At 49.9% G+C, this 27,480-nt stretch overlaps 1 protein-coding gene across 6 annotated transcripts in view; it reads right to left on the bottom strand.

The window, feature by feature from the left end:
- Nucleotides 1–27,480, bottom strand: part of ERI3 (ERI1 exoribonuclease family member 3) — a 130,841-nt gene that overhangs the window by 43,902 nt on the left and 59,459 nt on the right. For all 6 annotated transcript variants that reach the window (XM_070786678.1, XM_019957622.2, XM_019957621.2 and 3 more), the window contains one exon: nucleotides 14,451–14,523. In XM_070786678.1, coding sequence (XP_070642779.1) covers nucleotides 14,451–14,523 — 73 coding nt within the window. The remainder of the gene's footprint in view (nucleotides 1–14,450; nucleotides 14,524–27,480) is intronic.

Genomic DNA, 27,480 nt, shown 5'->3' with positions numbered 1-27,480 from the left:
TCCTTATTTGTTAGATGAGGACACTGAGGCCTCAGAAAGGGCACGAGACCCAACGCTAGAGCCCACGTCTTTATCCTCCAGCTTCGAATTCAGTCCAGGGTTCTTTGTATTGCACCATGCTGTCCTCTAGAGACAAGGGCTGCATCTGCACAGCTCCAGGTGGAGTCAGACCACAAGGCCCATACCCACACCCTCCCCTGTATTCCCACTCGAGGGCACATACACACAGTTGAGTATACACACACGAGCCTCCCCACAAGGAGAAATACAAGATCCACATCTTTAGTCACATATAGATGTGCAAGTACACATGTGCTCACTCTCTGACACACAGATTCCCATTAAATAGATGTCATGCCCAAGAGATCTGGAGCATGAGGCCAAACTCTGTCCTTCCCCAACCACTGCCTCATTGGCCATACAATTAGGAAGGGCCCGTGTGTGTTTGCCCAGGCCTTCAGCCCAGGCCAGACCAGAGGAACTGCCTTCACGTAATATCTGCTATGGGACTAGTCACAAGAAGAAAGTCATGGAAGGAGAGAACCTGGATTAACATCCTGGTCATGTGACTTTGAGCAAACTTCTTCATGTCTCTGAGTCTCTACTTCAGCACCCACAAAATAGGGACAATGGCCCTGTCTTGGGGAGTAGCTGTGAGGACTACATGTACGAAGCGCGTGGAGCACAGAGCCTGGCTCCTGCTGGGACTCTATTACTGATACTAACAGACGTGACCACACCTGCCTTTCCAGAGTGGACTGCAGGGTAAAACAGCAGCTGGGAGACAGGGCTGTGCCTCCTGCGTTCAAGGAAGTCTCTGTGCCTTTTTCTCCCCTTTTTTGCAAGTCCTCCCAGTTTCCAGGGTCCAAAGCAGCAACAACAACAATATAAGAAGGAAGGGAGCAAAGAAAAAAGGAATGAACCTGTGAGAAGGCAGAGTAACTAAGGGTGCCCTTGGCTTCTCAGACTTCACAGTGAACTCTGATGAGCCCACCTCTTCCACAGTATCTATGCCTCTACAAGCCTCCTGACATCCCCTCTGCTCACCTCACCAGGTGGACTCCGAGAAGCAGCAGACCTGGTCCCTTCCCTCAAGTGGCTTACGGTCCTGCACACGGACAGACCAAACCACACACAGTAGCCAAGAGGCATGGACTAGCCTCTGGCCCAAGGGTGAGAGTACAGGCTCTGCAGTCTGGATGCCAAGGTTCAGATCCAGTCTCCAAACACACCCAGGACAGCTCCCCACTCTCCCCTACTCCAGAATGGGCTCGGAATTCACTTCCTCAAAGACACAAAAGAAAGACAAAGGAGGCTCAGGGACCAGGACCGAGACACTGTGTCATTTGACAGGACACTGACTCTGAGCAGCAGCCAGCGAGAGGCACACAGACCGGGGGCAGGCCTCAGGGTGAAGACCTGCCATGGAAGGCACTGCAGGCCACCCCCAGCTGGAGGTCGACTTGTAGCAGCTGCAGGGGAACCTCACAGAGGAAGGAAGGATCCCAGCTGCCCTGAGCTGACTCCTCTCCCTTCCCCCTCATGGCCACACCCACCAGGGATGCAGAGCAAGGCAGGCTGGCTCCCTGGTTGAGGCTGTGCTGCACTGCCCGACCCCATGCCACGTACCAGCACTTGTCTAGAACCTTGACAAACAGCACCTAACTGATTCTTCACTCTGTACTTTCCTACGTGTTACCGTAAGGATTCTGGGGTCGTCTGGCCAAGCAGTCTCAGACTGTTCACAGCCAATAATGCGACAAGGCCGAGTGGCCTCCTCCCCGCTGCCATCCAGGCCCACAGGCTCTTCCCTCACCTGCACGTAAACTCGGCAGCTTCCTGGAGCGACCGCCCCACTATTAGAGGGCGGCTGAGGCCGGCTCCACCCTAGACCACGGGAGATGGTTCCTTCTGTGCTCACTTGCTTTCTCCTCCACTAAAAGGCATACCCACGGCTGGCCCACATCGTAGCTTAAAACACTTGAAAACTACTGTTTGTAGTTCCCAAGTGCAGCAAGCTCCTTCCCTCCAGGCCTCTGCTCACATGGGTCCCATTCTGACTCCTGAAAACTCTTGTGCCTTCCAAGGCTCACCTCGAGTCTCCTCAGTGAGGCTTGGCTGACTGCCTCTCCCACACCCCAGGGGAAACACTGGTGTGCACTGGAGGCAACAGGGCAAATCAGTTTTGAGTGTGGTCCCCGGAGTCGCCTGCCTAGATTCAGGTGCGTAACTCCATCACTCACTGGCTGCTAAATCCTATGGAAGGTACCTAACTGCTGTACCTCAGTTTCCTCATCTGGAAATTGGCTAATAGCACTTAACTCAGAGCTGTTTGAGGACTGAGTTGATTTATAAAAAGCATTTAGAGCGGCACCTATTTGTTATTATTAATTAACTCTACAAGTGAGGAAAGCAAGGACTGAGAAGGTAAATAGCTTGTCCAAGGTCACAGCACAGCGAGGTGGCAGAGCCAGGAACTGCCCGAAGGTAAATGCGACTCTGTACCCACGAACAGCCAAGCACGCTGGTGGCAGCTGGAATCCAGGACATGAGATGACAGACTCTGTCCCTTGGCGTCAGCTGAGGGTCAGTCAGTCCGAGGATGGCATTCGGCTCCTCCTCCCTGGGCTCACTTGAATTTTGCTGGAGGAACCCCTCTTTCCTACCTCCTGCCCACAAAGGCTTGTATGTCTACCTTGAACTCCTGTCTCTTTGCCCCTCGTAGCCTAGGTGCCTTGTCTCTGGTGCTCTGTGTGAGGGCAAGCGGGGAGCAGAGGCGTGAGCTATCACCTCATGCCCAGGACAACTCTCAGAGTGGGTAATGTTCTTACTGTTTTACAGAGGATGATACTGAGGCTGAAAGAAATGAAGTGACTTTCCTAAAATCTCACAGCTAGTAAGTGGGCAGAGTCAAGATTCTAAACCACGCCTACTGGACTGCAGAGTCTGTGTGTCGGATACTGGTATCTCTCATAGTCAGAGAGGTTAAGGAACTTGCCCCAGATCACACAGCTGGTTGGCAGTAGTATCATCTGGTTTGAGCCAGACTCACCTGGCTCTGAAGCTCTTTCTCTTGCGCCAGTGGCCTCTGGTCTGAGCCACATCCACAGGGCCCAGTGTAGGCATCAAGTATCACCTGAACACTAAGTGAAGGGTAAGTGTCAGCTATGGCCACACCATTTGTCTAGGATGATGCAGCTAGCACTGTAATTAAGAAAATACAAGCTCCTTTAAAAGCCAACCAAATTCACTGCAGCTTTTTTCATTATGCAATTTTATCACTGCTGCTGCTGCTACTGCTATGTCGCTTTAGTCGTGTCCAACTCTGTGTGACCCCACAGATGGCAGCCCACTAGGCTCCTCTTTCCCTGGGATTCTCCAGGCAAGAATACTGGAGTGGGTTGCCATTTCCTTTTCCAATGCATGAAAATGAAAAGTGAAAGTGAAGTCGTTCAGTCTTAGCGACCCCATGGACTGCAGCCTATCAGGCTCCTCCGCCCATGGGATTTTCCAGGCAAGGGTACTGGAGTGGGGTGCCATTGAAAGACCAAAAGCAATGTCTGTGAAGTTTTCCAACATTACTAAGAGCCCCATGTGCTCTGTCTGCCTACCTCCCTAAGAGCGCTCCAAAACCACACTTAGTACTTTTCTCAGGTACTTTCTTGATCCTCAGTCACAAACTCACAACACAGAAGTGCCTTTTGCGTGGAAGAACTGTCTAAAGGTCATTAACATAAACAGGAGGCACAATCCTTTCCAGGTCTTGAGTCCCATGAGTATTAAGAAGTAGTGTAGTCTCCAGCAAAGAGGACCCAAGTCCTGAGCTAGGGAGGGAAGGAAGGAAGGGCGGAGTCAGGGAAGTGAGCTTCTGCCTTTTCTATCCTGGCCTCCAACTCCTTCCCCTTGCCCATCTGCCGAGGAGACATGGTAGGGAAAAGACCAATACCTATGTGGGTTCTAATCCTAGCTTTCTCTCTTCCTGGCTGTGTGCCCTTAGGCAAATTGCTTAACTTCTCTGTTTGTCTGGGAAATCTGGCAGAAGAATGGGCATCTGGACTCTGGAGCTCATTAGTCTGGTGTTAATATTCAGTGTGGGTTCAATGAGTGCTTGTTGACACCTAGTGCGTACCAGGTCCAGTGCTGAGCACTGGACACACAGAGATGGGTGGTAAGTAGGCCTCGAGGAGCTCATAGTCTAGTAGAAAAGACAAACATGTAAGCAGATGATTACAAGATCATGTGATATACTCATTACAAAGTACTGAAGCCCTCCAGAGAAGGAGGTGATTAACTATGTCTACCAGAATCGGTGAAAGTGAAAGAGGAGAGTGAAAAAGTCGGCTTAAAACTCAACATTCAGAAAACTAAGATCATGGCATCCGGTCCCATCACCTCATGGCAAATAGATGGGGAAACAGTGGAAACAGTGACAGACTTTATTTTCTTTGGCTCCAAAATCACTGCAGATGGTGACTGCAGCCATGAAATTAAAAGGCGCGTGCTCCTTGGAAGAAAAGCTATAACCAACCTAGACAGCATATTAAAAAGCAGAGACATTACTTTGCCAACAAAGATCCATCTAGTCAAAGCTATGGTTTTTCCAGTACTCATCTATAGATGTGAGAGTTGGATTATAAAGAAAGCTGAGTGCCAAAGAATCGATGCTTTGATCTGTGGTGTTGGAGAAGACTCTTTAGAGTCCCTTGGACTGCAAGAAGATCCAACCAATCCATCCTGAAGGAAATCAGTCCTGAATATTCATTGGAAGGACTGATGTTGAAGCTGAAACTCCAATACTTTGGCCACTTGATGTGAAGAGCTGACTCATTGGAAAAGACCCTGATCCCGGGAAAGACTGAAGGCAGGAGGAGACGGGGAAACAGAGGATGAGATGGTTGGATGGCATCACCAACTCGAGAGACATGAGTTTGAGCAAGCTCCGGGACTCGGTGATGGACAGGGAAGCCTGGCGTGCTACAGTCCACGGGGTTGCAAAGAGTTGGACACGACTGAGCGACTGAACTGAACTGAACCAGAATTGGGGTGGCATCAGAGAAGGTTTCACAGAAGAGGGTTTTGAAGGATAAACAGGAGTTTTCCCAACACTCTAAAAAGGAAAAGGAATGTAAGCAATGGGAACAGAATGAGCAAAGGGAAGTGAAAGTGTCCTGCCTACTGGAAGAGCAGCAAGAAGTCTGATACGGCTGGAATGTTAGAGGACAGGAGCTATGAAGACAGGGATGCTGCCATGAGCTGCATCTTCCAGGCCTTGGGTACCATGCTCAAGAGGAGGGATGGGCCTCCCATACCTACCACCCTCTTGGCTCTGGTGCTCTTCCTGTCAAAACACACACACTGCAATCGCACCCTTTCCTGGGTCTTTGATTTAAGAGTTCCTCTCCTGGCCCTGACAGTAAGGCATTTCTGTCCCACAGATTATAACTCACTCTGGGCTATTATTCAGCTCCCCAGCCTTGGCCCTGCTGCAGTTAGTCCAAACATAATATCCTTCATGCATATATTATCTGTCTCCCTATTATCTGGAATCATTCCGGAATTAAATTTCAGTCCTGCAATATTGGCTTCAGGAGCGGCGCGCTTTATGGGCTAGTCAAAGGTTAGAATACCAATCAAAATAACAGTGCCGATGCAGCGAGACATTTTAATATTCCAAAACCCGGTAATTGTAAAAGGACATAATATTTTTTCCCTGATTACCCCAAAGGCAACACATGTTAACAAGGCGAAGGAAGGAGTGAAAGAAATTTCAGAGTTCAGACAGCTGTTAAGACATATTTAAAGGAAAAGCCCAGGCAGGGCACTACGCCATGGGGGCAGGGAGATGCGAAGAAAGAAGACAGCCTCTCCAGCTCCAGCTGCCCCGACTCCAAACACAGCACTGGTTCCTCTGCCACCTCTGGGCTTCGTCCCAAGAGCTCATTCCCAAGGGGTGATGTCACAGAGGATGGGATGAAAGGAGGAAAGCTCAGGACGTGGAGTCTTGAAGCCCAGGTTCCAGTTTCAGCTCTTCAATCCAAAGCCTCCAGCCTCCAAGCTGACCCCTCCCAGGGCTTCAGCTTCGAACCCCGTGGCAAATGCTCCAGGCTGCTCTCCCACCGGGCCTCTCCTTGTCCCTGCCTGTGCCCCTGCCTCTCCCAAACTTCCACCTGGTGCTTTGTGTCCTGTTCTTGCTGCTAGAGGCCTTCATCTACCTGGCCGCAGAGCTAGTTCCCCTTAAGACAGTGGCCTGTGTGACGCTGTCAACACCCCACAGACAGTGCTCTGTACTTCGGATGGATGATGCGGAAGACCTGGGCCACAGCCCCTACCTGTCTGGTCCTGACCGCTGAGTGGTCCAGAAGCATCCATCTCGGTGTGAGCCCTCCTCCCTCCAAAATAAGACAAAACACCCGGCAGGGGCCCTACATCTTCACGCCTCTCTTGGTTTCTGTTTTTGTTTTGTTACTGTTTTTTCCAAATCACCCCAAAAAGGGGCTCTGCAGCAGGCACCAGGCGGCCACCACTGTATACAAAATCCCAGCCTCTGTCAGGCTGCCTATTACTGGAGCAGCTCTCTCACCACAGCACCAAAAAAGCGACCTGACCGGCAGAGTTCCAGACCCTTTCAGTCCTGACGGCTTCCCAGCTAGCTCAGCCCGCTCATTGGAGCCTCCCAATCTGCACCATCCCGACCTGCTGACCTGCCTATGGCCCCCAGCGAAGAACTTCATTAAAGCCGAGAATTTATTCCTCCATAAGCCCTTAATTTATTACTGCGCTGATTGGGACTCTGAATGCTCCAAGGTCAGGAAAAGTCGTACTCAATCGTAGACACCAACCCTCCCTTCAGCAGTTTCTCCTGCTGTCCACTCCCAGGGGAGGGGGGAGACAGAAATGCTTCGTGCAGGGACCCAAGAAGGCCTCCTCTCCCTCTTTCAGAGCTGGCCCAACCCCATCCCCTTCAGGGCACCCAGCACTGTGGCAGGGTGTATAGCACAGATGGCAGAGGGCAAGTGGAGCAGCAACCTTCACAACCTGCTTCATCTGAGTCTGTCAAATTCTAGGTGACCTCCAACCCTACAACTTCTCAGCAGGACTGTCTGAGCCCTGTCTGCCAGGACTGACTCAGAATCCTCCTAAGGCTGCCTGCCAGCTTCCCCCAAAGCCCATCCAAACAGGCCCAGGCATCAGAGGGAATTCCAGACCATTTGTGAATGTATATGCATACACTTGCATGGCGTGGTCTGACCATACATGAAGTGCTTATTGTGCAGGCATGCACTTATACATACATTTATACCTATGTGTCCTGCAGTGAACATATACATATTATGTATGCATATGTATATATACACATATTCACATCCTTTGGGACCTACCCATTTCTTGACCTCTTATTTACAGTAACATTCTCCTCCACCTAATCTTAGCCGCCCGCCCCTTTGGGCACAACTCGGAGCCTGCCAACACCTAGAAGCACCCCATCTCTGAAATCACTGATTCAGACGTGCCGCTTTCCAACCACAGTCTCTTATTCTTCCATCTGGAATGCTCCACTATACTGGTTTTTACCTGTCCCTCATCTTCTTGGGACCTATCTACTTTTTCCATATCTGTCAGGTCCCCTGCTGTCTTCTCTTCCTTCAACATCCAGCTTAAACTCCACAGTCCATCCTGGCAACCACTGTCTTGACAAAATCTTCAACTGTTGCTTTCATCACACCCCTTGGGAATCACTCTCCTGTGGATGAATCTAAATGTCTGCTTTCTGCATGCGCACAGCCAGGCAGCTGAGCTCTGCTAAAGAAAAGCCACACCGCTGAACAGAGAGGTTCCGTTGTGAATTAGTGTCACCAACATCAACTGGACCCTCAACACTGCCTATAAATCCCACTGAACTTCTCAAGTAAAGCTCACACTGCTATTCTTTACTACAACTATAGCAATCCTTTTCAACTTTCTGCCAACCTTCCCAGCCCTCCCCTATTCATTATTAGCAAACAACTGATCTATTTCACAGAGAAAAGCAAAAGCCATTAGAGGGAAACTCACTCTTGTCATCACCAAATCCACAAGCCTATTTGCACCTGTCTGCACTTCTCCTCCCCCCATCACAGTGGAAGAGCAGCCTTCCCCCGAAGACAGTCAGTGTCAAGAGACTGGGTTTTCCATCCCTTCTCCTGTCACGTTCTTAGAGACCTCCCTCACTCCTAGATTTCAACCTTTCTTCTCTAATACACAAATGAGAACATACATCTTCCATCTTAAAACACAAAACTTGCCTCGATTCCACAGCTGCCCCACCACAGCTCTTATCCTCCCCTTCCCTCCTTCAAAGCTACATTTCTGAAAAAATTCAAACTTCTCTTATCTCATTTACTCCCCAGTTTGCTCCAATTTTGACCCATCCCTATCATTCCATCAAGAGGTGTCACCAGGGTCGCCAAGGTCCTCGAGCCCAGGTCTGGCACTTGCATTTCAGTCTTTACATCACGTGGCCCCCTTTGAACTGACCGATCCTTTTTTTTCCAGAAGATACTCTTTTTCTTTGGTCTCTGTGATCTCACCCTCTCCTGACCTACCTCCTCTTCTGCCATCCTTTCACTGTCTTTTTTCACTCTGTTTATTCTCTTCGGCACAGATGCAGGCAAAACCAAATTTAAGTTCTAACTTGGTCATGTACCAGACTGAGATGCTGAGCAGGTTTCGTCATCACTCTGTGCCTCAGTTATCTCAACCTTAAAATGCAAAAAATGACAGTAACTACCGTACAGAGTTGTGAGAATTAGATAATGTAGGTACGTGAGCACACAGCACTCGGCACAGCACTGTCCAACACAGACATAACGTGAGCTCTATAAGCAAGCTAGGAATTGAATGCCCAGCTCAAGTAAAAAAAAAACAAATGAAATTAATTGTAAGAATATATTTTATTTAACTTTGTATATCCAAAGATTATCATTTCAATACGGACTCAGCATAAAAAATTATTAAAGAAGTATTCTGTATTTTCTCATACCAAGTGTGTAATTTACACTTACAACACATCTCAATTGAGATGCTAAATCTTCATCAGAAATACTTCAACTGTATTTAGATTTTAAACAATTAACAGTTGAAAATACAGATTTACCAATCCAGTTCTAAACATACTTAAAAGTTCTTCTTGAAAGTTTTCAACTTATTTTTAATTAAAATTAAATAAAATTTAAAATTTGTTCACCAATCATATTAGCTACATTTCAAGTATTCGATTGCTATAGGTGACTAGTGGCAACTACACTGGACACTGCCAGGTCTAGCACGCAAAATACAACCATTAATTGAGAAACATTATTACCACTAGTGACCACTCCCCCTCTGCCTCTAGTTCTGACTCTCCCTCCTCTATGTATCAAACACTGATATTTCCCAGTGTTCTGTACTAGGCTCTCTTTTCTTCTCATCTTAATCACTCCATTCCATGGCTTCAATTATCACTCGCACACCAATAATGCCCCCAAATCTGCATCTCTTATCCAGACCTTATCCCTGAGCCCCAGGACTATATATTCAAATACCTTCTCAAAAGCTTCACCAGAATGCCTCAATGGCATCTAACTCAACATGTCCCACACTGAATTCGCCTCCTCTTCCAACGTCTACACTTCTTCCATTATCTCAGTAAATTCATTCCAATTCTCCCAGTTGCTCAAATCATAAACCTTGGAGTCATGATGGTTTCCTCCTTCATCCTCAACCCTCACAGCCAATCGGTCACCATTTCCCATCTATTTTACAGTTAGTTCTGCTCTAACACTGATTTTGAAAAAGCAAGCTTGTTCCACTTCAACTGGAGTATTAGGGGACGATTCAGCATAACACACACTGTGCATTTATGTGAGACTCTGTCCAGAAACAATATAAGATAAACTCAGGAAACTACACCCAGCTGAACAGAGCTGTGCAAGAACATACAAAATGCACACATCCCAAACACATACCAGCTACCTGGACCACCACTTGTGCTACAAGCCACACCCATCTGGTTACAATCTCTGGTTTCAGAGAACTCTCGTTCTGCCACTTCATAGTAACTCACAAGCTGCAACCCTTCTCATGCTCATTTCCACGCAAACTTCAAGTTTTCTTCAAGGTAAAAATACCATAGTTATTGTAGTATTTGTGTATTTCTTAATCATTTAATGCATGTAAAGTCATACTACCCATAGTTTTTATTTTATTACATTTTTTAAATTAGATTCCCATCTCTTTTCATGTACCACTGATGAAGTTTGTGAGGACTGTGCTCCTAAGCCCATTTTTACTGCACAGCTTTCCACAGCATGGTGATCTGCAGGGAGGCGTATGTTTCACCACAGGAGAACTGACTGTACCATTTAATACTCCAGACTCAGTCCATTTCTCTACATTTCCATTGCTGTCACTTCAATCCCAGTAACTATCGTCTTCCACCTGAACTAAGCAATGGTCTAATTTCATGGTTCTCAAGTAGGTACAGTACCTCCCCACTCCAGCTTCATCCAGGCCACTGGAAATGTATGTTTGTTTAGTGGGCGGGGGGTGGGGGGGGTTGGCATTTTCAGTTGTCACAGTGAATTGGAGAAAGGGCACTCTCCTGGCATCCAACAAACAGGGGCTGGAGATGCTGCGAGTTCAGCCATGTCGCCCACACAATGATCTGCCCATCCCAACACGCCAACTACAGCTCTATTACTGGCCCCCTGTTTCTACTAGCTGTCTCTACACTGCAGCCTGAGAGGTTTTTTTTCCAAACGCAAATCAGATGATTCCTCTCCTATCTTCAATCATGTCCCCTCACCCTAAGGACAAAGATCAAAACCTAAAGTCTGGTCTACAAGGTGCTGCCTCCCCTCATTTCAGTTCAGGTCAGCCTTCTCTCTGCCCCACATTCATGTGCTTCAGACGGTCATTTGTCCAGCAAATAATGATTACACATCTACTGTGTGCCAGGGACTATCCAGAGTGACGAGGACGGAAGAGGGAACACAAGAGACAAACATTCTCCACCCTCATGGAACTTACATTCTAACTCCATGAAGCTGCCAGGCTTCTCTTCACCCAAAGCCTTGCCATATGTGGTCTCCTTTGCGCAGTCGATTTCTGCTCATCCCCCAGGTCTCAGCTTAGGCCCCCTTCCTCCCCCTTATCCCACTAAGTCAGGTGATATTATCCTATGATATCCTATCATATCCCTTGTGATATGATCCTACGACTCTGAACTTTTTGGTATTATAACACAATTGAAATTGTTTATTTAACATACATATTTTCTGTTATATCCCCAGGGCCCAGCACAGTATCTGGAACACAAAAGGCACTCAAGAATATTTTGCTTATTTATGCAGATGTGTATGTTTATATATGTGCATGTGCCTTTACAGTTTATGAATATGTACATATAAACACACGTGTATATATTTTAATGTTTCTGCACGTGAATAGGTGTGTACACATGTATTCAAGTATGGATACATGCATAGTTTTGGGTACGTGAGTGTACTCATTCACATGATACACGTGTGTATATCTATGTGCACGCGCATGTGTGTATACACTCTTCTGGCCCCTCAGTGACAGCTCTGACCTGGAGGCTGCTGGAAGCAGGGCCCCAAGTTCTCTCTAAGCTGACAGTTCAATAAGAGCATAGATCATTCAATGACATTCCAAATGTCAGCAAACACTAGTTCGCTCCTCTCTGCTACAGGGAAAGTAAGTGGAGGCGGGAGAAGTGGAGGCTTGGCCCTGGAAGAGTTGCCCTTCCCTGAGACCACCCATGCCACCTATGGACAGGAGAGGGCAACTGAAAGACCACATTCTGCCTCTGCTCAGACTGGAGGCCTTAGTCAAGTGCGGACAGAGACCTCAGTCCCAGTTGCCTGCTCACTCAGCAGGTCTAGGGGGCCAAGCAGGCCTGGAGCCTCCCCATTCTTTTCATGGGGCAGAGCCCTCCTGGGGCACTGAGGAGAGGAAAGGAAGGGAAGGGGGCAGCACAAAGTAAGGTTAAGGATGGGAGAGAAGCCCAGACAGCCAGGGCCTGGGTGCCATGTGGGGAAAGAGGAGTGAGGCTTTTACGTGGTATTCCCACAACCCTGGCAATGGCTTCTCTGGCTTAGCTTTTCTCATTACTCTTTTTAAGGGTGCAGAAATCCCTGTGCAACCTGCACAAGTCACACAGTATAAAGGTCAGAAAGATCGCCATGTGCCTGGATCTCCAGGGTCCTGCAGCCTCCCTGTCTTGAATGGCTGAAAAGGACTACAGTTGGATCACCTCAAGCACAGCTAGAACACAGTGTGGCTGGAGAGCAGAAAGGAAGGGGTGAGACCCCTGGTTTTTCTTAGACCTATGCGGTCTACCTCCCAGGAGGTGATCACAGAGTCCTCCGTTTCCCCTAGTACCCATTTCCCCTTCTACGACTCAGCATAGTCTGGCAGAGAACCAAGCTGAATAGGCTCAGCACAGCTTCCTCCACCGCCAGCAGCACCAAGGTAGTCCCGAGTGGCAATGTTATCACACGGGTCGGCTGGTTTCCTGCCTCTCTGCCAAGGAACCTAGAGGCAGGGAGCTATCCATACACCAAAAAGTCTAGTGAACTTCACAGAGCAATTGTTCATGGTCAGCGCCCGCCTCGCCTGGCCGGCCCTTCACATTGCATTTGCAGAGACCAGCAAGTAGCCTCAGATGCACTCTGACAGCTGGCATGCCGTCTCTTCCAGGCGCACAGGCCTGGCCACACCCGCACGCATAGCCCTGCCAAGGCCCGCGTGAGAGGCCCTCTCTGGAGCCAGCTCTCAAGGATCAGTCAGCCAGCTAGCAATTGCTCACTGGGCATACACTCTGCACCTAGCCTTGATCTGGCCAGCGGGGACACAGAGAGGAAACAAACTCAGTCTCTGCACTTTGGAGGGACACACCCGCAAGGAAACACATGGACTCAAAGATCACGGATATCCAGAGTGTCAAGGCCTTAAGGCAAGAAATCAACTTCTGAGCTTCTCAGCCCAGGTGAGACCTGAGCCGAATCATCAAGGAGAGGGAATATGCCTGATGAAGATGACTGGGGGTGCTTCAGACGGACAGAAGGCCTCACGACCAGGCCCAGAGGCAGGACAGAGCCTGGCCTCCTCAGCCCCAGCTGGGAGGCAGTAGGAAGCTATTGTTCAGCTGCAACAGATCAGCAGGACAGGTGGGGAGGGGTCCAAACACAGACTAGCCAGAGGGCAAAGGACCCGCACACCAGAGGACAGCAAAGGAGCTCACACACACTGCCACAGACAGCAGCCCGAGACCTACGGAACAAAGCCCAGGGTGGCTGTCTTCCACTGCTCCTCCAAACGCTCGCTCACCTCCAGCACCCCCACACACCAAAGAATGCTGCTCCCCCTACACACAAGTCCCCTCTCCCCAGATCCAGATCCCACCTTCCGAGAATGCCCAGTTCATTCAATACAATTCAATACAATTGTTCATACAATACCAGAGGGCCTGGCCCTCTAAGATCTCTCCTTCTCTGAGCACTCCTCTCCCCACCACCCCCGGGGAATCACTATTCTGACTCCTGGTGTGTTCTCTCTCCTCTGAGCTTCCTGGGAGTCACTGAGCTGGCCAATGGCACAGGTTCCTGGGGCTGCCCCTGGTCTTTTACCCTTCCATCACAGGGATTCATGGGAGTAAAGTCTCCCGAGTGGCCTGGGCCTCCCACAGCCAGGATCCTAAGACAGCAGGAATCTGAGAAGTCTATTCCTACACCTCCCTTCTTCTGCTTACCTAGGAAGCACAGCACACACTAGGAAAAGTACAGCTTTCTGGGTGATTCATTATCTGCCAGGGCCCACTTTCCTAGCTGCACGGGGTCCCTCCTGGCCCACAGCCTCAGCGCCCACTCCCCATGTGCTTGGGGCTAGGTGAGTGCCAGCCTCCCCCATGCTCAAAGGGAAGTGGGTACTACTGTCCACAGCCCTTCTCACATGAGCAGGCTCGGCTAGGGGTAGGCAGAACCAAAGCCAGCCTGGACCAACTCCACCTCACCACCAGAAGGAGATACCAGGGCCAGTCAGGAGGGTCAGAGGTCACACTCATGATCACTCCTGGCACTTCCCTCCTAGAGGAATGCAGCTCAGCCCAGAGCGGGAGCTCAGAGCAAGAACTGGAAACTCCCCTTAATCGGGACTTTTCTGCACATCCAGGGGACACCAAGGAGGGTGGTGTCAAACTCCACCCAGCAGCCTGGTCCCTTAAGCAGCTCCCCACTCTCAGAAATAACCACAACCTTTCATATCAGCTAGGGAGGAGGAAGGAGTATTGAGAAAAGAAAAGAAAAGAGAACAACAAGATGAAAAGAACAGAAATGAGGAAAGAAAGCAAGAGGGATGGCATCTGAGGCACAGGAGAACTTGAGGACACGTGGAGAGGGGCTCAGATACAGTACCTTTTTCAGGTTAATCCACTGCTTGAAGTAATCTGCTACTGGCAAGCCCAAGTACTGGCACTGTCCTGGGAGCCTGAAGAAAGAGAGGGAGGAGAGAACAAGTTGAGCAACCCATGTCGCAGGTACAGGGTCTTAAGACAGGAAATCCAACAGAGTCTATAAGACAGGGAGACCCCCAAAAGGCTAACAACCCACCAACCATGCGTCCTACCCCACCCAAGAAAGGCACCCCACCTTCAGCACCCTGGACACCAGGCTCCAGATGCAGCCCTCAGATCCAAATGTGAGAACCTGGAGACTCTATTCAAAATAATATCAGACACACTGCTTTCTGATGGCCTAGGATATTGCTAAGTTTCTTACTTACATTTTCACATTAATTCAGAGTGATGCTGGCAGGTGGTAGATCTGTACACTTTATAGATGAGAAAACAAGAGTCAGAGAGGCTACCCAAGTCCCCACAGCTAAAACACGATAGTGTCAAGAACTGAACCCAGGTCTGGCTCATTCAAAAGCCTGTGTTCTTTCCAGTGCAACAGGGTGTTGTCATTTTGTTACAGAGACAGGAGGAGAGAGAAAAAAGAGCACATGATTTAGAGACTGCTGGGCAGGGCCTTTGCCTCACATTTAAGTCTCTAACAATAGCTTTCTGTGATAGCGAAGAGAGAGATAAAAAGATGTCAGAATGTAAATCGAGAGTCTGTTCTTGATTTTTCTTTAAATTATAATTTATAAACTCTCCCCTTCTAGCTGATGATGCCATTTTGCCTACACAAATCCATTCAAACAAATACTTATTAAACACTGATGTTTAATAAGAGTCAGGCACTCAGGACTCAAAAAGTAAAACTTAACTCCTGTGCACGAGGGACTCACAGTTTGTTCAGCAGAATGGTAGATTAAAAGCCTTAAGTTAAAGCATTGGGGTACATGGAAGGATGGAAGAAGATACAAGAAATATCAGCTGGGGAAGATCATAGTTTTCCTGCTAAGAGGAGCTTGGCCACAGGCAATAGAGAGTCTTTGAAGAGTTGTGATTTGCAAAGATAGTTCTGGGGGCAACAAAAACAATACACTACAAAAGCCAAGTAGTAGCCAGGAGACTAGACAGTAGCCATAGAGACAGTGAGCAAGCAACAGAAAAAAAGAGATATAAAGGAAATCTTGGTGAGCGAATGAGAGAAAGTGGTAGAACCCAATCCAGAGGCATGTGGCTAGACCAGCTTTGTGCTTCTTACTGAGACAGTTAGGGGTGCAGAGAGCATATGTGACAATGCAGATGAAACCAACCAGCATTTAGTCAATTTCATTACTGTCTTTAAATTCTCTTCATACAGTATCTCCCTAGACCAGGCATCATCCCACTACCTTCCCTCTACTAGCCCACCGGATGGAGGCTTCAGTTTGGGAATGCAATTTGAGAGGTATACCTGACGCCCACTAAGCACTCAGTACCTGTTGAGTTTGAGAGCCCTAGGAGACATTTGGCAGTGGAATGATGTCTAAGAGGCAGATGGATATCCAGTTTTGAAGAGAGATCTGGCCTGGAGATATAAACTGCTGAATCACTCATGTAATTTAAGTAAAATTAAAGCCACGAAAGCAGACAAGATTACCCAGGAAGACTATGGAATGAGAGGAGCAGAGCACCCAGGTTAATGTCTCACAAAGCTCAGTCAGTAAAGAATCTGCCTGCGATGCAGGAAACCCCGGTTCGATTCCTGGGTCAGGAAGATCCGCTGGAGAAAGGATAAGCTACCCACTCCAGTATTCTTCCCTTGTGGCTCAGCTAGTAAAGAATCTGCCTGCAGTGTGGGAGACCTGGGTTCAACCCCTGGGTTGGCAAGATTCCCCAGAGAAAGGAAAGGCTACCCACTCCAGTATTCTGGCCTGGAGAATTCCACGGACTGTATAGTCCATGGGGTCGCAAAGAGTCGGACACAACTAAGTGACTGTCACCAATGACAATGACCACCAAGCTTTACTGAGCTAAAATGAAATGAGGCCACCTGTACCAGATCAACACCAGAGACAAGGAACTCATAATACACACAGCAGTCGGCTCTAACTGTGGACTCCTCCAATTAACAGAACATCCTTCCTTAATGCTAAACTTTAACCTGTCTTTTGTAATTTCCACCCACAAGTCTGAGGGTGGAAACTTTAGAAACTCTTTAGAAACTACAGAGAATGAGACTTGCATCTCTTCCTTGCAGAACCTCTCAAGATGTGTGAGCCTAGGGAGCTTCCCTCTAAGTTCCCTTCTCCAGGTCACATAGCCTCAGCTCCTTCGAGATAACATGCCATGAGGCAGGACTCACCCAATCCACCTCCATGCCCAGAGGGCAAGGCTCCTAGTATCAGAGAGCCAAGGTAACACATGCTCTTTGGACCCCATGTCACATCACCTGGGGCCTCCCTGGTGGCTGAGATGGTAAAGAATCCACCTGCAATGCAAGAGACCTGGGTTCACTCCCTGGGTCAGGAAGATCCCCTAGAGAAGGGAACAGCAACCCACTCCAGTACTCTTGGTGGCTTCCCTGGTGGCTCAAATGGTAAAAGCGTCTGCCTACAATGCAGGAGACCCGGGTTCAATTCCTGGGTCAGGAAGATGTCCAGGAGAAGGAAATGGCAACCCACTCCAGTGTTCTTGCCTGGAAAATCCCATGGATGGTGGAACCTGGTTACGGTCTACAGATTACAGTCCATGGGGTCACAAAGAATTGGACACGACTGAGCGACTTCACTTTCACTTTTCGGTATTCCTGTCCGGAGAATTCCATGGACAGAGAAGCCTAGCGGGCTACAGTCCATAGGGTCACAAAGAGTCAGACATGACTGAGTGACTATACTTCAGACTTCAGACTTCAGATCACCTGTGGTCAACCTAAAGGATAACAAAAGCAAGCTTACCGTTTCTGGAATCATTGATTTTTGAGCCTACAAAGCAAGTCATTAATGTCAAATGCCATAAAGCAGTCAAGTAAGAGAGAGCTGAGAATAACCCAATGAATTTGGCATCAGTGGGCTGGTAGGGACAGAAGGCAGCAGGTGACATGTTGAAGGGTGAGAAGAAATAAAGTGGAGATCACAAGCAGACACTCCCTCTTTAGGAGGTTTGGCAACAAGAATCTAGTTGTAATGACTGTTTCTACCCTAGGAAGTGTTAGGGCAGTCAACCTTCCCTCCATTACTCTTCAACTATTTGATAGACACTAGCTTTTTCTGTTTTATTGACTATGCCAAAGGCTTTGACTGTGTGGATCACAATAAACTGTGGAAAATTCTGAAAGAGATGGGAATACCCAACCACCTGACCTGCCTCTTGAGAAACCTGTATGCAAGTCAGGAAGCAACAGTTAGAACTTGACATGGAACAACAGACTGGTTCCAAATAGGAAAAGGAGTACGTCAAGGCTGTATATTGTCACCCTGCTTATTTAACTTATATGCAGAGTACATCATGAGAAATGCTGGGCTGGAAGAAGCACAAGCTGGAATCAAGATTGCCGGGACAAATAGCAATAACCTCAGATATGCAGATGACACCATCCTTATGGCAGAAAGTGAAGAGGAACTAAAAGGCCTGTTGATGAAAGTGAAAGAGGAGAGTGAAAAAGTTGGCTTAAAGCTCAACATTCAGAAAACTAAGATCATGGCATCCGGTCCCGTCACTTCATGGGAAATAGATAGGGAAACAGTGGAAACAGTGTCAGACTTTATTTTTTGGGGCTCCAAAATCACTGCAGATGGTAATTGCAGCCATGAATTTAAGACGCTTACTCCTTGGAAGGAAAGTTATGACCAACCTAGATAGCATATTCAAAAGCAGAGACATTACTTTGCCAACAAAGGTCCGTCTAGTCAAGGCTATGGTTTTTCCGGTGGTCATGTATGGATGTGAGAGTTGGACTGTGAAGAAAGCTGAGCACCAAAGAATTGATGCTCTTGAACTGTGGTGTTGGAGAAGACTCTTGAGAGTCCCTTGGACTGCAAGGAGATCCAACCAGTCCATTCTAAAGGAGATCAGTTCTGGGTGTTCATTGGAAGGACTGATGCTGAGGCTGAAACTCCAGTACTGTGGCCACCTTATGCGAAGAGTTGACTCATTGGAAAAGACCCTGATGCTGAGAGGGATTGGGGGAAGGAGGAGAAGGGGACGACAGAGGATGAGATGGCTGGATGGCATCACCGACTCGATGCACATGAGTTTGGGTGAACTCCGGAGTTGGTGATGGGCAGGGAGGCCTGGCGTGCTTCGATTCATGGGGTCACAAAGAGTCGGACACGACTGAGCGACTGAACTGAACTGAAGTGGGAGTCAATGCCTATGTTTTAGGCTAGTAGTAGAGTAAGCATTTACTTTTCTAAGACCTGAAATACCTTACCATGGGGAAGGTTCCTCTCCACACCCAGATGACACAGTGACACTAACGACAACCAGTCAATTTCCTGGGAGGGAAAGCCTGGCTGAGACCAAGAGGATGAAGGGGTATCCAGGTAGGACGTCTCCATGTGAGAATCAATGACCAAGACTAGAAGGAAATGAGGCAAGATTCTGAAAGACAAAAGGTAGCTTTAGGAACTAGAATGAGGTTGCCTAAGACACAGAACTGTAATGTTTGAGTAATTTTCTTATTCCCTTCAATTTTTCTTTCATGTTCCTATCCTTGGTGTTTGTGAAAATGCTTGCTCAGGTCAGCTACTTTTAAAACATCACATTTAAGGCCTGTGCGTAAAGGGGGCCACCAGAAGCAGCAGAATCTGCAAAGGAACACATCAGGGGACTGGCCGGGAAAAGGCAAAGGTCCGGGGTCACCTATCACACTCCCCCAGCACCCTCTGGTTCATCTAGTTGACCCAGGCCAGGAGTGCTCTTGGCTGTGGCTGGCCCTGGGAGAGGAAGGGCTCCCTCTTCAGCAGGATTTCAAGGGCAGATGTCAACTGTCGGCTGTCAGACAGAGAGTGTCCTCTACCCAGGCAGGAAGTGTCTCACAGGATCCTGCCTGGTTCTCTTGAAGGAGGACAGACTAGACAGATTGTCAGGCTGAAGACTCAGCTTCAGATATGGCTCGGCAGCATCTGGACTGCTGCCTGGGCCCCTTGGCTGACTGAAGCAGAGCGCGGCGGGACCATCACCCTCACTCGGGGCTTGTACAGTCACTTGTGGGTATACCTGCCATTTGTAGGTTCACAGGCAGTCCAGTTGTCAAGTCCTCCAGCTGATGGAAGGTCCTAGCTCTGTGACTTCAAGACGCAAGCAGTACGTCTGCTACAGGTGTAGCAGGACCCAGGCCCGTCTTCACAAGAAACACAGAGCTACATGCCAGAACTTGAACTCTCAGGTGCCTCGTGGGAAGACAGCTAGCTACACATTTCCATGACAGAACCCTAGCCCAGCTCAGAGAGCACCAAGAGAAACCCCATGAGGAAGGGTAGGTTAGAGGAGTTGTCATTCCTTCATAAAAGAGGAAACTGATGCCCAGAGAAGAAAAAGGATTTGCTTGATCAGACAAGAAGCCAAGGGCAGAACCAGAAATGGGATCTAAGCCTTCTGACTACACAAGGCATCAATCATGTAGACGTAGTCTTTACAAGTCCCTGGGAAGGCAAGGTCTGGGTTTCAGACGGGAGGTATCACAGTGGTTGGTGCTCAAGGTCACTTCTGGGTCCACAGTTCTCATGAGTATAAGGCTACTGTCAGAGGGTACTAGTGGGCATGCAGTGCCACTAATTTGGAAAAGAAAAAGGTGAAAGTGCCCCTGGCACAAAGGGCTTGAATGCTATGAGTTCTCCCAGACACTGATCCCAGGAAGAGCCACTGGCAGTGGGCCCTGGACTAGCCTACGGGCATGAACGTGCAGGCAGGTTTATGGTGCCCAGGCCTCCATGCAGCTGGGATCACTGGGCACAGAGCTCCTCAACTGCCCAAACATCATCTGGCCATGCTTATTACTGCTGCCCAATGAAATTTTATGCACCAAGTCCACAGGTGTGATTTCCCCTTCTTTATGAGGGTCGGAATGACATCACTGATGGCCAATAGAAAAGAGCCAATTATGTCCAGGCCATAAAAAGGAATGGGAATTTTTTTTCAACCAAATCAAAACTTCCTTCAGCCTCATGAATGCAAGGGGCCCTCTTTAAGGAAGCCCCCCACCCTAGTCCTGCCTGTGGGCTCTAAACCAAGGGATATGATTGCTTTCCAAATACTATGGGGCCTAGGGCCAGAGAGGGGCTCCGCCTTTGGTGTTTACCATGGGGCTCATCTCTTATCACACTGGCCCCCAGGGTCATCAGAACAGACCATGAAACCTTTCCCTCTGAGGCCTGACTGGCTCCCTGCTACTCCATCCAGGGGGAAGTCAGAAAAGATGGGGTACTCCTCAAGTTCCCTTACTACTGCGGCTAAATGACAGAATGCAAAGAAAGCCCTCTCCTACTTAGAAAGAAGAGCATGGGAGGAATAAGGGTATAAGAAACAGCCCCCTCAATAAGCATATAGCACAGAGCAAAGGGAGCCCCACCACCTGCAGCCCCACACTTGGGCTAGGCCCAGACGGCCCTGATGGCAAACAGGTGTGACCAGCTCGGCGCCAGCCAAGGCAGGGGACTGGCTCATTAAGGGAACACCACCCTCGCTAATGGGTATGGGCGGGATGAAGCCATTGTTAGCAAGAGCTCAGCTTTGAAGACTGGGTGACACAGAGCTGGGGGGCTCTGCTAGAACTGCTAGGCTTCAGTGGAGGGGGCCAGCAGCATCCATGGAGGTCTGACACACAGACTGGCAGACACCAAGAGCCAGGACCAGCCAGAGAGCAGCCAGCAGTGCTGGCAGAGATCGTGGACACTCTTCCTTCTGGGTTTCCTTCTCTGCAAGTCTTAGGGACGTGCAGGTCACTCTCAAGCCTTTACGAGGAGGAAGTCAGCTGACTCTAAGGGCTATATTTGACCCCTCTCTGCTTCTCTGGAAAGGCTGTGGGACCCGGATCTCGGAGTGATGTAGGCTGTCATTTCTCGTACCCAAAAGCACATTATCGCTCACCTGCAAGGGCAAACTGTTTTGTTCCACCTGATATGCAGAAAAGGGGGTGTGTGGAGGTGCAGAGGTGAAGAGCTGGGAGAAAGGCCCTATCTTCTTTAAAGTCATCTCAGAGCACAGAGGCACGGAAGGCGAGCCTGGGGAAAGCGGAAGCGGCACACCCAGCCGACCGGTCAGAGAGGGAGCTCCTTTTGAGGGATCACATATGAGGGGTGTGGGGCTTGTTTCCATGAAGGGCTCCACTCTTGCTCATTCTGATGCAAACCTTCCCACAGATGCTGTCACTGTCACTGGCTGTCCTGCACCTCGGAACGCATCTCCTAGGCCTGTCTCCAAGTCCCACCGAGGCTGAGCCTCGGGGAAGGTCCCCTTCCCCTGGGTCCCAGTCTGGGAGTCCCAATCAGAGCCCCACAGTCAGCACGACACGCGTCTGCATCCAGCTCAGGCAGGCTACCGGAGCCCAGGCAGCACTTCACTGGGGACGCAGCTCTTTGTCTCTCCTGTTCCCGTTTCCCCACCCAGAGGAGATAAACAGACCCCGGGTGATAAACGGCCCACCTTTCATGATCACTTTTCCTCAAGTTGAGGAGAGTAGCTGGTGATGGATGGGTTAGAATTTGGTTATCAGGAAGGGCTGTCAGCCAGAGGTGCCTATCTCCTCCCCCACTACACAGGGCATCATTATGCTGTGGCATCGAGGTAAAATATGATCAGGGGGAGAGAAGGAAGCAAGGAAGGCTGGGCTTCCTTCCCTGTGTGGGGAGGCCGGCTTCCCACAGAGCCAGCCGAGCTACAGTGAGAGTAGGCATGGGGCTGGGACCTTAGTTATCTGCCCATGACACCTTTTATCTCTGCACAAATTGGTGCTTCCGCCCCCACTGCATCCTCTTAGACAAACAGAGGCAGGCACAATGTGGCACCACTGCAATCACGTAGCAATTTAACCCGAATTAGTGAGAGGGTCAAACCAGGAAATAAGGGTTTCTCATTTCAACAGGTTCCTTAGTCTCTGCTCAGAACCACCACACTGCAGCAAGGAGGGGGGAGAGAAGGAGACTCATAATTGAATTCACTCACTTGGCCTCTGCTGATGTATAAAAAATTAATGCTCGAGCCTCGTACTTATCAAAGCCGGCCAGTCTCCATCTCACCTGAGAGACACACCGTGGTCGAAGACACAGCCCAGCCACTCCCGGCCAGGCAAGGACAGGAAGGGAGAGGAAAGCAATGCCTTGCGCCAGCAACGCCTAGAAACCTACAGGATAATGTGTGGGGTGTGGGGGAAGGAGAGGGGCAGCAAGGGTGTAGGAGGTGAGCACATCAAAGATGACCCTGGCCAGTTCAAGAACACGCTTCAGGGCTTCCCTGGTGGCTCAGTGGTAAAGAATCCGCCTGCCAATGCAGGAGACATAGGTTCGATCCCTAGTCCGGGAAGATTCCACACACCATGGAACAACTAAGCCCATACGCCACAACTACCGAGCCTGTGTTCTGGAGTCAGGAGCCACAACCACTGAAGCCCAAGCACCCTACAGCCCGTGCTCACAGGAGAAACCACTGCAGTGAGAAGCCTGCACACTGCAACTAGAGAGTAGCCCCTGCTGGTGAGCAAAGCACAACCAAAGAAAAGCCCGCACAGCGGTGAAGACCCAGGCAAAAACAAAATGAATTAATTAAACAAAACAACAAGAATACACTTCAGTCTACAGAGAGAAAAGACATTCTGGCCCCACCCTCCACCAGGGATGGCCAGTAGCCCCTCTGTCTGTCTGTCTCTCTCACTCACACACACAAACACACACACCCAGCTCTGTGCTGAAAGTAACAATGCCCCTCCCCAACCTCCTCCCCCCACACACAGAGCTCCATGCTGAGTTAGTAACCCCCGCCCCCCCACCACACACACACACAGAGCTGTGCTGAAAGTTAGTAACCCCCCCACCTCTCTCTCTCTCTCTCTCACACACACACACACACACACACACAGCTCTGTGCTGGAAGTGAGTAACCCCTCTCTGTCTCTCACAAACACACACAGAGAGCTGTGTTGAAAGTGAGGAAGCCAACATGAGTGTATACACACACACACAGCTGTGCTGAAAGTGAGGAAGCCAACAGAGTACTGACAGCATTGACAAGGCTAAGAAAGCAGGGAGTGGAGGAGTCACTTCTGCTCCCCAATCACGTCCCCCACTGCAGACCCTGGAGCTAGAAGGGCCCCTGATGGGGGAAAGGACCAGGTCTGTGGTTCTGCCGCACTAGGAGAAAACTTGGTCAAGTGACCATGCGTCCTCGGGCAAGTTATTTCACCTCCATGACCCACTCTGTGCAGGTTAAAGGAGCCAGCCAAGGGAAACACTTCATAAATAAGCACTTACAGAAGGGGTCCTGGCTGTAAGGAGGTCAGCTGAGACCAAACCTGCAACTGCCTTTGGAGACGCTTCCAAGCCGCCTGCATTGAGAGACAGTGCCTTGGTCAGGAAAAGGCTCCTGGGGAAGTTTTCTGGGGATGACAGTCAGGGAAATCCAAAACCACTCAACAGCTGCCAGAATGAATTCCAGGAAGCTTGGGGATGAGGGGAGGACTTGTGGGTAAGAAGGCACCTTGGTACTCACTGTCCAAATCTAAAAATTCAGCATGCACATAGGCGGCAACAAAAGCCAAGGTTCCAGTTTACACACAAAGCGGGAGAACTTTCTCCCTCAATTGAAACCACATATTTACAAGTATCACTGAGATCCAGGACCCTCAGGGGGCAGAGGCCAAGCAACTGTGATTCATAGAGATGCAGAGCTTTCAGGACCACCTAGGAGATAACCATAGCATGAAGCTAATGATCACTCCAGGAGAGACTACTGCGAGAAGGCCATCCCATTTCCAGGGATGGGAGGGCAATGCTGGGGAGCACTCACAAAGATTCAGCTTCAATCCCCTCTGCTCTAACACACACACACACTCTCTCTCTCTCCCTGTCCCTCCACTCTTCTCTGCTTGCCCACAGCCCTGGGAGGATGCACTGCTGACTTCTCGGCCCCCTTGGCCCCCACACTTGCCCCCATCCTCTGGGACGGCTGCAGGTTACAATTCCAACCACAGGCTTCAGAAAGATGATACACTTGCCGGAGCCTGCAAAGGGTCAGGAGAGAGTACTGTTTGAAATACCAGCGTGACAGCTGGCTCCTTGTCTGTCTCTTCCTCCCCCACCCCCCTCCCCAAACTTGTCATGGTACAAGAAGTCTATAAGCAGCCCATCAGCTTTAAATATCAGTGTGCGTGAAGCAGGAGCACGGGAGCGAGGGAGCGGGAAGCAGACAGCGTGCGCCTCTGTCGCCACTGCCTGTCAGGGAACACTAATGAATTTCACCACCAGCAGCCATGCCTTAGATGGGGGTGGGGGTGGGGTGGGGAGTTTTCTAGGGAGAACTCTCACAGTATTAAAACGTCTCTTCCTAAAGCCCTGTGAATAAATGCCACTGCAGAACCGAGAACTATGCCCGCCACTAAGACTCAGGTCAAAGGAGGGAGAGGGCCTGAGGTCTTCCGAAAGAGGAAGGGGAGTGCAAGTGTGAAGTTGGAGCGAGCCAGCTGAGCCCCTCAACAGGAGGTGACCACCATCAACCGTATTCATCTCTTAACGGCCTTGGGATGGACAAGAAGAAAAGCCTGGTGCAGGGAGAGTACCAGTCGGCCAGACTCATTCCCTCCCTGCTCCACGTCCCAGCAACTTCAGCCAGCTCACTTCACTTGAGCCCAGGAGCAAGGGCTCCTAGATTGTTCCAGATCTAGGAGAAGTGGGGTGAGGAAACCGGAGCGCCAGTAAGTCCCAAGAGGAAGCTACTTCGGCCACGGATGTCAGGAGCCAGAGCTTATTGTGCTCTCCATTTTACAGATGAGGAATGGAGGCGGAGGGAGTCATGTGACTTTCCCAAGATCCTACAACACAGGCAGTGGAGCCAACACTCAAACCCAGGTCTCCTTCACTTCTAAAGGCCCTGCTCTTTCCACAGTACCACACACCTCTCTGAGGAGGGGCTGACCACTCACTGGCTCCTGAGTGCCCTCAACTACCAGGCCCTGCCCTGCCCTGCCCCTCCACTCCCTCCCCCAGAGACACATGCACCTCTGGCTGGCAGGGGCCACAGCTGCCATGTAGCACAGGGCTGGGCCCCGGGCCAGGGTGAACCCAGCCTGGCAAAGCAAGCACTGGGCATGAGCCAGGCCATCACCTGGGAGTCTCCACGGCTCAGAGGGCATGGCTGCAGGCAGAAGCCTTCCCTTGGGTGCCCTCCATACAGCTCTGATCAGCAGTGTCTGATCTGGCACTGACCTGCTGTGCAGGGGGCAAATGACATTTAATTTCCTCTTGGTTTCCCTATGGTACAGACTAAAGGCCGTCACCTGCGTCTGGGTCTGGCAGCACAGCTGGAAGTGTTCCCAGACATGCTGCTCTGGAGAGTTCCCAAACAGAAACCAGAACACAGGCGGGTGCAGAGGGACGCCCCGTAGGCCAAGCTGCCCATCCTCCCAGAGAAAACCAACCTCAAATCCCCACAGGCAAGCAGATGTTCCAAAAGCTTCTGCATGTGTGTAGTGCACCTCCCTGCGCCACGGCTTTCCGGCCCACTTGCCGCCTATCTCTATTCCCATTTCTCCCTCGTGGAGCCCATATAAATAACCACACACAGCACATAAGAGCCACAGACACCCTGTGGAACATATAACACGCGCTTCCCCAGTGCCACAAAAACGCCACGAAATCAAATACTGTGTATCTCGCCAGCCCCTCTCCAGTGAAAGGATAAGACGGGCACCTCTCCAGAGCCTCTCCTGCTGCTGTTCTTCCAGGGAAAGGGCACGGTGCCCACCTGTGTGGCTGCGAGAAGTGCTGGAGTGGCTGCCAGGACTTGGGCAGGTGGAATGGCAGAGGCCCCAGTAGGCAGCAGGGAGTAGGGTTGGGGGAGGAGGGTGGGCAGGTGCTGGGAGGTTTCCAGCGCACTCTGGTCAGTGTCTCGGATGGTGAGCTATTTGCTTTTTCGGCTCAGGCGCTCTGTAGCAGTTTGAGCGGTCTCCAAGATACCTCACTCATCCCCCACTAGAGTCTCCATCTGGCCTATCGCCATCTTGACCCTTTGCCTGGGCCCTTGGCCCTTTGCCTGGCCTACAATGCCCTCTGGAGGCTCCACAGAGAGCATCCTGCAAGCATTCGGGATGCAGCAGGCAGCCTGACCTCTGCTTCAAGGACACAGCTGTTCCCCGAACCCCGCTGATCTCCTCTGCCCTGATCCCGGCTCCCCTGACTCCTTCAGAATGTGTAACCTAGCCGACAGAGTCACACTTCTGGTGGGCATTTTCAACTGTGCTCCCCCGAGCTCTAGGGTTCTAGGAGGGACATGAAGCTACTTTGTGGACTGGTGAGGGTGGGAAGAGGAAGAATGGGCAGGGTCTTGCTCCAGCTTCAAAAAGAACAGCTCAACTTTTATATATTTTGTAATATTGGGCTTTCTTTAACATTTATTTTTTTTAAAGTTTCCTGCTAAAAATACTACCCATTCGACCTCCACTGTGCTGCTCTGGGTTCATTCACTGTGTATCTTTGTAGTGTTTGCTCTCAAGCTCTACCTTACTTATTACTTAGCCTACAACTGGTTTTGCACGTGCTGCTCCTTCTGTCCCGATCACTGGTGGTCCCCAGAGTTCCCAGCACAGTCCTTACTGGGCCTAGAGCAACTCTACAGGGGCTCACTTTAGGCTCCTGCTGGAATATTCTTCCAGGACACACAGTGGCTAGTGTCTTCAATGGTAGTTTCCAACAGTCTTCCTCGGAAGACAAGAACTGCCATGGGTGGTAACTGACATTTACAGGAAGGTCCCAGTGAAGACGCATGGCATGTGCCACTCTTAAATCACCAACTGCAGCACACCTGCTACCATCATCAATCATCTAAACCAACCAGAGACCAAGGAGGCTTTTGCATCTGGCCAATCT

This window comes from Bos indicus, chromosome 3 (assembly GCF_029378745.1).
Source record: "Bos indicus isolate NIAB-ARS_2022 breed Sahiwal x Tharparkar chromosome 3, NIAB-ARS_B.indTharparkar_mat_pri_1.0, whole genome shotgun sequence".
In the NCBI taxonomy this organism is placed as follows: domain Eukaryota; kingdom Metazoa; phylum Chordata; class Mammalia; order Artiodactyla; family Bovidae; genus Bos; species Bos indicus.
The sequence above is the reverse complement of the archived record's forward strand: the minus strand, read 5'-3'. Positions and strand labels throughout refer to the sequence as shown.